This window comes from Coregonus clupeaformis, unplaced genomic scaffold (genome assembly GCF_020615455.1).
Source record: "Coregonus clupeaformis isolate EN_2021a unplaced genomic scaffold, ASM2061545v1 scaf0068, whole genome shotgun sequence".
Lineage (NCBI taxonomy): Eukaryota > Metazoa > Chordata > Actinopteri > Salmoniformes > Salmonidae > Coregonus > Coregonus clupeaformis.
Window position 1 is genome coordinate 304,997 of NW_025533523.1, and position 11,648 is coordinate 316,644.

General features: G+C 47.8%; 1 protein-coding gene across 4 annotated transcripts in view; it reads right to left on the reverse strand.

The window, feature by feature from the left end:
• The window catches only part of LOC121540337 (transducin-like enhancer protein 1), a 45,030-nt gene extending 33,839 nt beyond the window's left edge, over positions 1-11,191 (reverse strand). For all 4 annotated transcript variants that reach the window (XM_041849138.1, XM_041849135.1, XM_041849137.1 and 1 more), the window contains exons 1-2: positions 10,544-11,191; positions 41-201 (exon numbers count right to left, since the gene is read on the reverse strand). In XM_041849138.1, coding sequence (XP_041705072.1) covers positions 41-201; positions 10,544-10,567 — 185 coding nt within the window. In that variant the 5' untranslated portion in view covers positions 10,568-11,191. The remainder of the gene's footprint in view (positions 1-40; positions 202-10,543) is intronic.
• Positions 11,192-11,648: the final 457 nt, after the last annotated feature.

Sequence of the window (11,648 nt, forward strand, 5' to 3'; positions counted from 1 at the left end):
GGCTGCAGTGCCGAGTTGGGTACTAGGGGAGGTTGTGTACCTGTGGTACTGGGTCTGGAGGAACTGGAACTCCTCCTTGATGCGGTCCAGGGTCTCTGGGTAGGTGAGCTTCAGGGCCTGGGGGGCTCCCGAGGCTGCAGCCGCCGCAGCAGCAGCTGCCGCCGCCGACGCCGAAGACCCAGGGGGTGGCTGAAGAGGTGCCTACGCATAAAAGACAAGCAATGTGAGCATATATTGTCATAAGTGTGAACATCTTTCAGACTCTAAATACAGGTAACTGCCAAAATAAAGGAACCACCTAAATAAAGTGTCTTAATAGGGCATTGGGCCACCAAGAGCCAGAACAGCTTCAATGCACTTTGGCATAGATTCTACCACTGTCTGAAACTCTATTGGAGGGATGCAACACCATTCTTCCACAAGAAATTCCATAATTTCGTGTTTTGTTGATGGTGGAAAATGCAGTCTCATGCACCGCTCCATAATGTCCCATAAGGGTTCAACTGGGTTGAGAACTGGTGACAGACGGCCATGGCATATGGTTTACATCGTTTTCATGCTCATCAAACCATTCAGTGACCACTCGTGCCCTGTGGATGGGGGCATTGTCATCCTATGGGGGCATAGCCATGGCAGACAAAATAATGTCCAAATGAACAGCATGCCCAGCATTTTTATGAGAGAAGACTCTAAGCATAATGGGATGTTAATTAATTAATCAACTCAGGAACCACACCGGTGTGGAAGCACCAGCTTTCAATAAACTTTGTATCCCTCTTTTACTCAAGTGTTTCCTTTATTTTGACAGTTACCTGTCCATAACCAGTATATTTTGTGGTGATTTGGTAATAATGTTATTCCTGTTCACATTTTATCACGGCATGTTTAAATTCCAAGTCAGGTCAACATCCTTCACGTATTAATCTAATAACAGATGTGTGCCAAACACTAGTCATCTCTGTGTGTGGGTCCTATGAGAGATGTGATTGTATGCATGGGGAGCAGTGGGAGTGAGTTGGAGAGCCATGATGAGTGAGCTGGAGCTGGAGGACAAAGCTGAAAGACACGGAGGGGTGTGTGATGGTGTGTGTGAGCACAGCGAGGGGAGGGAGGATGAGGGGGAGACTGTCGGGAAACCAGGAGAGGCCAGGGGAGACAGGAACCATTGTGATGGGACAAAACAGTGTCAGGGCCAGATGTGTGAGGGGAACCTGGAGGGCGAGAAGGAGGGGGGAACCTGGAGGGCAGGAGGGAGGGGGGAACCTGGAGGGCGGGAGGGAGGGGGGAACCTGGAGGGCAGGAGGGAGGGGGAACCTGGAGGGCAGGAGGGAGGGGGGAACCTGGAGGGCGAGAAGGAGGGGGAACCTGGAGGGCAGGAGGGAGGGGGGAACCTGGAGGGCGGGAGGGAGGGGGAACCTGGAGGGCGGGAGGGAGGGGGGAACCTGGAGGGCGGGAGGGAGGGGGAACCTGGAGGGCAGGAGGGAGGGGGAACCTGGAGGGCAGGAGGGAGGGGGGAACCTGGAGGGCAGGAGGGAGGGGGGAACCTGGAGGGCAGGAGGGAGGGGGGAACCTGGAGGGCGGGAGGGAGGGGGGAACCTGGAGGGCGGAGGGAGGGGGGAACCTGGAGGGCGGGAGGGAGGGGGAACCTGGAGGGCGGGAGGGAGGGGGGAACCTGGAGGGCGGGAGGGAGGGGGGAACCTGGAGGGCAGGAGGGAGGGGGAACCTGGAGGGCGGGAGGGAGGGGGAACCTGGAGGGCGGGAGGGAGGGGAACCTGGAGGGCGGGAGGGAGGGGGGAACAAGGGGCTCTTGACCAAATTAAGACACTTGTTTAATGTTAAGTCTGGGTTGGAAGAAAGGAGAGGAGCGAGGGAGAATAGGGGGGACCCCATCAGGAGTAGCACCCCCCAGCAGCCGAGTAGCACCCCGGCAGCCTGGCCCTCCTCTCTGGAGTAGCACCCCCGGCAGCCTGGCCCTCCTCTCTGGAGTAGCACCCCCGGCAGCCTGGCCCTCCTCTCTGGAGTAGCACCCCCGGCAGCCTGGCCCTCCTCTCTGGAGTAGCACCCCCGGCAGCCTGGCCCTCCTCTCTGGAGTAGCACCCCCAGCAGCCTGGCCCTCCTCTCTGGAGTAGCACCCCCCGGCAGCCTGGCCCTCCTCTCTGGAGTAGCACCCCCGGCAGCCTGGCCCTCCTCTCTGGAGTAGCACCCCCAGCAGCCTGGCCCTCCTCTCTGGAGTAGCACCCCCGGCAGCCTGGCCCTCCTCTCTGGAGTAGCACCCCCAGCAGCCTGGCCCTCCTCTCTGGAGTAGCACCCCAAGCAGCCTGGCCCTCCTCTCTAGTCCCTCTCTGCGGGACTTTGAGCAATTAGTTAGCAGGGCCTCAGAGGAAATGATGCAGGACAGCCAGACAATGGGCCGGACCTTGGGCTAGCGACTGTCTGTCTGTCTCTCTGGGTCTCTGTCAATGGAGGCCCACCCCTCTGCCCTGGTGCTAAAGCTACAGTGAAGGATATAGGACAGGCCGTTCACACCACTGCTGTCTTTAAATGAGAACAGAGGTGGTGTGTGTGTGTCTAGGGGAAATAATTGAGTGGGTATAGCTCCACTCATGGGCCCTATGCAGAAGCATGTTATTGGTTTATAAAGTGATTTTAGTCACATTAAGTAGATGGTTTGTTCGTTCTGCTGGATTCCCTGGTGGAGAGGGATAACTGGGGAAGGGAGAGGTCGAGAGAGAGAGGACTTATTGAATGAATTCAGCGCTCGGTCCTGCATGTGACTGCAGTGTGGATCTGCACGGCACCGCTAAAAGCATGTGTCGTAGTAAGGATGAAGCCAGAGCTGGAATGTGAAGCTAACTGAAGCTGGCTAGCTTTAGAAAACCCTGAGTAGATCTAGCTTTAATCGTAGTATACCCCCTCAGGTCCACTGAGGTTCAGGAGAGGGGCTGCTCATTGTTCCAGCCTCTAATGAGCTCCTCTGCCTGCCTGCGCTCCAACTCAATCTGCTGGCCAGATCCTCCCTCTGAGCACAGGCAGGGTCACACACAGTGTCTCTCTCTCTCACACACACACACACACACAAATTACTCTTCACAGGCCAGAGAAAGGCGCCTCAGGAACAAGAGCACCAAGGCCATTTTGTGGAAGGAGGAGAGGCAAGGAGGGGGAGGGGGCATACTGCTGCCCTTCTCTCTCCACCTTCCACTCCCTTTTTTCTTGTTTTTCACCTCGGTGTGTGCTCCAGAGAACAGGTGCAGAGAGAGCCTTTCTGAGAAAGAAATGGGGAGTGTGGGATCGAGGCTGGACCAGTAGTTGAGAGTAGTTACGTTCGGTGATGGGGGAGATTTATGAAGACCGAGGAAACTGCTGCCTGGGCTTCTGCTAACATCAGCCATTCTGGCTCTGACGCCCAGGTGCTGTTATGATTCAGGCCAACGTCAGAGTAGGTGCCTGCAGAAAGAGTGGAGTGCTGCAGAGCAGACCCTTCATTAGCAGTCAGGTGACTCTCTGACCCCTCTACCTCACTGGTCAGCTGCTCTGGTTAAGTGTGTGATGTCAGAGGTCACACTGCTGACCTGATCACCATTGGATTACCCAATCACCCACCCAGGCATCCAGCCAGCCAGGCAGATAGGGACAGTGATCACTTCAACTCAACATTTACTCTCCAGTACAATGCAATCCCTCTGATTACTCCAACTAATCCTGTTTGTCCCTATAGGAAGTCAGGGAATGTGCCAAGCTCCAAACAGCCATGTTCCATCCTGCCAGGAAGAGCCAGAGGCTAGAGAGCATCATCAGGGGAAAGGAACCATAGGCAGTTAGGCAGTGATCTGATCAGCCACCTTCCTCCCTGAGTCCCCTAGTAATCTGCCCTGGTCCAGCTCAGCAAGGAATAAATTGTAGTGATTAAATTGGGCCCAGGCTGGGAGTGGTAGAGTGGTGGAAAGGAGGGGAGAGGTGAAGTGGCATCCCGGGACAGTAATAGCTCTAATCAGGCCTAAGTTGTCTTTAATGTGCCTTTAAAAACAGGCGGGAGGAAGGCCTACAGGGCCACCCGGGATCACGTGATCCCCAGCCAGGGAAGACTACCGCTGGGGGCTGGGCTGGAGCTAGGCTGGCAGGGCTGCACACACAGCCTGCTGCTGCAAATGACTGATGCTTCATATAGAGAGTCTGGCTGCTATTAAAGTCCTACATGTTAGCACACACAGAGAAAGAGACACACACATATACACACAGAGTGAGAGAGAGCGCGAGACATGCACACACATGCACAGACACACACCCTTCTAAGGAACTGTGAGTGTGGCATTCCCTGCATGCAATCAAGGTTGTTTTCCTTTTACTCCCTTCTAATTAAACAAAATACCACCAAACCACTATGACCTCACATTCCTTGATTCTCCCAAAAACACACACCACATGCGCACACACAAACCAAAGGTGAAGCCCCTTGAGGACTTCAGTTCTTTATGCTCCCTGCACTTCTAGGCCCAGCAGTCTTCCTCCCAGTCTCCAACAACAGAAGAACTGGAAACCAACCTAGCCAACGAAACATCCTGCGAATTACACTGTGCTTTCCCACAGAGCCGATCGTTACGAGTAAACACCCACCATGCTCCCTCTCTGCTGGGGCACTGCCTGCCCGTCTCTGGGGACCTAGTAGTGAGGAGGAGGGCATGGCAGACCTAACCCCATCCATCAGCTGAGGACCATATTAGGGTAACAGCCCCCTGCCCCCCTCCGCTCTCCCACAAGCATTCCCCTAAGGACTAAACACAACAACCATGAAACATGGCAATATATTGTCCTTGCAGAAAGCGTTTGAAGTTCCAGCCTCATATCAAATTACTCAAACACGATAGTCAACAACAAACCAGTTATTTGCATTTTAAAGCACCTCAGTGGGTGGATGACAGGCGAACAGACACGCATGCGCACACAAATACACGTAGACAAACGCACACACAATTGATCACAACCTCCAGGATCTCTGCTGTTATGTGGGAGTGAATAAGTGAGAGAAATGTCCCAGTTGTCTCTCACTTCTCTCAGTAAGGGGAGGGCTGCTAGGCACTGCTTTCATTAGCGCTACACCTTCCTGCTCTTTTTTCCCCTCTCGCCTCCTGAAAGCTTGTTATTCAAATTTCCCCGCTGTCAGTGTATATAAGCGGGCCAGAACTGTTTGGATGTCAGCTGTGTTAATTGCTGTAAGGGCCTTCCGTTATTAGGTAACCCACCCACAGCCGGTTTGTTCTTTCCATGGCTCAGACTTAAGCGCCACACCTCCAGAGCTGGTGTAAACCTGGCCCAAAAACCTTTCCTCTGGCAGGCAGGCGGCCATCTAATCGAATACTGGAAATAAAGAGCTAAAGCAAGCTGGGTTACAGGAAGTGCCTCACACACGCTGGGTCTGTGGGGGCGACGGGGTGAGGTCTCCCTTCCGCTTGTCCTTCTGCCTCCATCCTCTACTCAGCCCATCACTCCCCAGCCCTTCTCTCCTAGCCCATCACTCCCCAGCCCTGCTGAAGTGGACCCTTCCAGAATCAGCCCAGTGGGAGTCTTGGATCAATCAGGGCCTGATGGGAGAGCAGGGGGGGTCTGCTGACTGGGCCAATGGAGCTCCAGGAGCCTGCTGGCATTACTGGACCTCAGAGGACAGGGGGTGGGGGTGGAATGGATACATGCACAAAAAGACTGATTATGAATCACTATAGGGAGCCTTGAAGCTTCTAACCTTGGGGCTTTGTTAAGAAGGAAGTAGGTGGTGATGTTTTTCAGATTTCAAAACATCGGGAGGCTGGGACTTCCTCTCCGGTGACAGTGACAGATCTCTTAATCATTAGGTGTGACTGTAGATCTACCTATGGTGCATTTCCATAGCAGAGTTTGGTTAGGTCAGCTGACCTAAGGGACCAGACACACACGCACCGAATGTTGATCTGCCGTTTGTCTAGCGTGGTGTGTTTCAGGATGTCTGACTGCCGACATTGTTGTGCGATTCTACATGTAGAATCAGTTCGCAAATTACGTCCAGCACTCTGCTCAGAGGTGCTAAGTACTCTTGGCCGGCAAACACTACCGGTAAAGGGAACTGGATGCTAAGCATTGAGAAGAGCAGTGCTGACACATCTACTACTAGTCCGCATTATGCTGATTTCCAGGAACTGTAAGGTGGAGCTGGTCTCCTTGGTCAGGCTATACTAAGTAGTCTGCCTGCCTCAGCAAAGGTTATCAAATCAATGGATCCCTGCTATGTAACCAAATGAGGAAGGATGTTTTTCAGACATCTGCATGTAAGGTGTTTACCTAAACATTAATTGAACTTCATTCATGGCATCCCAGGGTTTTGAAAAAAAGTATAATAAATGGTAAGAACGACTCTAGCAATAGCACATTTCTGGCTTTATATTCTGTTACATATACAGTGAGTACAAAACATTAGGAACACCTGCTCTTTCCATGACAGACTGACCAGGTGAATGTATACTCAGTTTAGTATACCCACTCTACCATGCTTTCCACATTAAAGGGAACTTGAGAAACAAATGTTCCATAAAAGGATTATATATACACTGAACAAAAATAACATGTAAAGTGCTGGTCCCATGTTTCATGAGCTGAAATAAAAGATCCCAGAAATGTTCTATACACACAAAAAGCTTTCTCTAAAATGTTGTGCACAAATTCGTTTACATCCCTGTTAGTGAACATTTCTCCTTTGCCAAGATAATCCATCCACCTGACAGGTGTGCCATATCAAGAAGATGATTAAACAGCATGATCATTACACAGGTGCACCTTGTGCTGGCGACAATAAAAGGCCACTCGGAAATGTGCAGTTGTGTCACAACGCAATGCCACAGATGTCGTAAGTTTTGAGGGAGCGTGCAATTGGCATGCTGACTGCAGGAATATCCACCAGAGCTGTTGTCAGAGAATGTAATGTTAATTTCTCTGCCATAAGCTGCCGCCAACGTTGTTTTAGAGAATTAGGCAGTACGCCCAACCGGCCTCACAAGCGCAGACCACGTCTAACCACACCAGCCCAGGACCTCCACATCCGGCTTCTTCACCTGCGGGATCGTCTGTGACCAGCCACCCGGACAACTGATGAAACTGAGGAGTATTTGTCTGTAATAAAGCCCTTTTGTAGGGAAAAACTCATTCTGATTGGCTGGGCCTGGCTCCCCAGTGGTTGGGCCTGGCTCCCAAATGGGTGGGCCTAAGCCCTCCCAGGCCCACTCATGGCTGCGCCCCTGCCCAGTCATGTGAAATCCATAGATTAGGGCCTAATGAATTTATTTCAATTGACCGATTTCCTTATATTAAATATATTGAAATTGTTGCATGTCGCGTTTATATTTTTGTTCAGCATAGTTTGATAAATTGTTCCCTGGGTCTTCCAAACAAGCCTTAATGAAAGCCGATTACTTTGGAGGGACAGGCTTTCACAGTGTTTAAAGTCTGTTGTGGTTAAACTGAAACAGAACCTGTGCTTTCTTTCCCGACCCAGCGCCCCACTCCATCCAGGATGCATAACCATACATTTGAGCTGTGGTTGGTAGCTAGCTCCCCAGGGGATGTCGTGTGGAGTTGGTGGATGAGAGGGATTGGGTTAAGAGCTGTAACCACAGCGCCACGTTCTGTTCTCCCTCTAGTCCGACAGCTGGCTGGGCTGGGGGCGCATTCAGTTTGTGTAGTTTGTCAGGGTACTATGGGCATGGTATGGATAGAACAGAGAGAATCTGAAGAGGTCGAATTTCCTCAGGAAGTGGCAAATATAAGTTCAAATCAAAATTACTAGCAGAATCCATTTGAACCCAATTCAACTACTATCAAACATATACAAGGGTTTATTGATTAAAAACAGTGTAATGTCTGGTCCTAGCTATCAGAAAGTACCCCTTGACTTATTCAAAATGGATTAAACAGATTTATTTTCTCACCCATCTACACACAATACCCCATAATGACAAAGTGAAAACATGTTTTTAGAAATGTTTAGCAAATGTATTGAAAATGTGATACAGAAATGTAATTTACATAAGTATTCACACCCCCGAGTCAATACTTTGTAGAAGCACCTTTGGCAGCGATTACAGCTGTGAGTCTTTTGGGGTAAATCTCTAAGCGCTTGGCACACCTGGATTGTACAATATTTGCCCATTATTCTTTCTTTTTTCATATTTTTTTCAAGCTCTGTCAAGTTGATTGTTTATCACTGCAGACAGTCATTTTCAAGTCTTCCCATAGATTTTCAAGCCGGTTTAAATCAAAACTGAACTAGGTCACTCAGGAACATTCAACGTTGTCTTGGTAAGCAACTCCAGTGTAGATTTGGCCTTGTGTATTAGGTTATTGTCCTGCTGAAAGGTGAATGTGTCTCCAAGTGTCTGTTGGAAATCAGACAACCAGGTTTTCCTTTAGGATTTTGCCTGTGCTTATAGCTGTATTCCGTTTATTTTTATGCTGAAAAACTCTCTAGTCATTGCCAATGACAAGCATACCCATAACATGATGCTGCCACCATCATGCTTGTGTTGTGTTGAATTTGCCCCAAACATAATGCTTTGTATTCAGGACAAAAAGTTCATTTCCTTGCCACATTTTTGCAATATTACTTAAGTGCCTTGTTGAAAACGGGATGCATGTTTTGGAATATTTTTTATTCTGTACAGGCTTCCTTATTTTCACTATGTCATTTAGGTTAGTATTGTGGAGTAACTACAATGTTGTTGATCCATCCTCAGCTCTTATATCACAACCATTAAATCCGTTTTAAAATCACCATTGGCCTCATGGTGAAATCCCTGAGCAGTTTCATTCCTCTCCGGCAACTGAGTTAGGAAGGACGCCTGTATCTTTGTAATGACTGGGGGTATTGATACACCATCCAAAGCCTACTCACCATGCTCAAAGGGATATTCAGCATCTGCTTTATTTTTACTCATCTACCAATCGGTGCCCTTCTTTGCGAGGTATTGGAAAACCTCCCTGGTCTTTGTGGTTGAATCTGTGCTAGAAATTCACTACTCGATTGAGGGACCTTACAGCTAATTGTATGTGTGGGGTACAGAGATGGGGTAGTCATTCAAAAATCATGTTAACCACTATCAGTGAACACGGAATGAGTCCATTCAACTTGTTTAGCACATTTTTACTCCTGAACTTTAGGCTTGCCATAACAAAGGGGTTGAATACTTATTGACTCAAGATATTTCAGCTTTTAAAATGTTCTATAAACAAAATTCCACTTTGACACTATGGGGTATTGTGTGTAGATCAGTGACAAAATCTCAATTTAATAAATGTTTAATTCAGGCTGTAACGCAACAAAATGTGGGAAAAGTTAAGGGGTGTGAATACTTTCTGAAGGCACTGTATGTGTTCTAGGGACAAAGGTGCCCCATTAACCTCTGTTCCCCACCCTGCCTCCGACCATGAATCATGGCGTCATACTCAGCATTAGGGCCTAATCGCCATTCCTAGGAGGACATGGATGTGAAAGCACTCTCAGGGTGGGGTGTATGGTTGGCATGGAGGAGAGACGAGGGTTACTCCGTTTCAAATAGAAACTTAATTGATAGGCTACTTCATATAAAAGTAATGTAATGTATTTTTGCGCAAAAATTATGTATTGATTCCACAGAACAGGTACATAAAAAAACAATATTACACGTGACATTAGTAAAGTTTATAGCACAAATATTTAGTTAACAGTTCAAAGTCAATTCAGAGTACAGTTCCTGGTACTGGGTGTCTAGAAAACCTCATTTATGGACTGCCTGATACTTTTGTTCAAATCAAACAAATCAAAAGCACATACATCATCAATGAGATGAATGCCAGAGAGAAAAAAAAAATCTTGAAAACAATGAGTGACACTTCACTGGGGTAGATAATTCAGTAAATGTGTCAATAACCCAAGCCCTTGCCTATAGTTGACTCACCCCTCAAATTGACTGCCGAGTGTGGAAAGGACAAACAAACCTATACACTCCATCATCTAGGTCTAGGCCAATACAGCCTACCATTTGGATAACTCGAGGTACAACGTTCTAATCCGATACTTGAAAGTTAATACCAACGACAGAAGACCAGAATTTGCACAAAATGAGGTTCACTCAAGTTATCATGTTTTGCCAGATTCTGGCGGTATAAATCCCCTCTGCTTAGTGTGGATAATAACAGACCCATATTTGACCTCTCTCATCGTTCAAGTACTACACGTAGATTGAGAAAGGGTTTGCAATGTTGCCGCATGTGTTACTTTTTCACCAACATGATCACAAAGAAATTCCGGATACAAATAGCATGGACACAATGACAAAGAGATAAAATGTAACAATTCCTCATGTTGCAAGTTTATGGACCTACCTCTGTATGCATTCTTGCTCAAGTTGTTTCCTTGATTTCAAATAAATTCACTTCAATAGACAGAGAAAGATTAGATAATAATTTCTCGATCGCAGTGGTTTTATAGAATAGCTCCAACAGAACAATTACCGAACGTTACATGCTAATCGTATAGCCTACTTACCGGAGGTCGGTTTTGAGGAAACATTCTGGGCGCCGATTTCTTTGTTTTTTTTTATCTTCTTCCTTTCTTATGGTCAAAAAGATTCCGACAAATGGAGAAGACGTTATATTGTCGGTTTCAGAGACGCATTTGGCTTGGTTTCAGAGGCGGTAATGGCAAAGCTAGTCTCCGCTCGCTCATTCCTTGCTCAAGACTCCCTTTGTTCCGGTCTATGTTCAACTCACAGAAAAATAACATTCGATGTAGTAAAGATGCACCCAGTCCACGACTAGATGTTTAGAGTCCTCGTGACTACGCACTTCGAATGAGTAAAATTTCACCTTCTCTTCTCGTAAATACTCCCCTCCCCGGTGTATTCTCACCTAGAATAAAGAGCAAATGTGGCTAGGTTATACTATGTGGGTTCCGAGACGGACACTACCACATTCAATGCAGCCGCAGCCTCTTTTGTCTCGTTCGTTGCCCTACTCTTTTACAACACTGCTCTCCTCTCACTCCCACCGTCTTTTCTGATCCTCGCCTGATCTTCAGGACATAGCGGAGTTGTTTTCTTGAGGGAGAAACTAAAGGGACATTTGCTAGACAGAATGAGAAGGGAGTATCTCGCTATTCTCGTTGATCAAGCCAGCATAGGACTGGAGCTAAGGTTTCGCCTTTCTGTCCTTATTTATGAACAACGCATCTAGCCTACCCAGTCTAACGAAAGAAGGTCAAAGCTGTTTTCTGGTGCTAAAACATTTCAGACCAATGACATACACAGTTTTCCCATTCCTCTTGTATAAATAGTCTAATGATATTAGTAAAATAAACACCCTTGTTGATTTTCTCACCGTGACTGTACATTTGCTACTCAGTTCGGTTCATTCGTGTAGCAGTGCAGTTGAAGCCCCCATTGTATTTAATATATATATATATATGTTTGACACTCCTACATTAACCATGTTATAATTGTATATACACTAAGTGTAGCCTACATGTTTCAATAGTACGTGGGGGTACAATGGAATTGTTCAACAATTGAATGAAATCTCCACGTGGGGTTCGACCCAGTCACAATTAACGCTGGTGCTAGTAACCAATGAGTATTCAGAACACCCACGTGGGG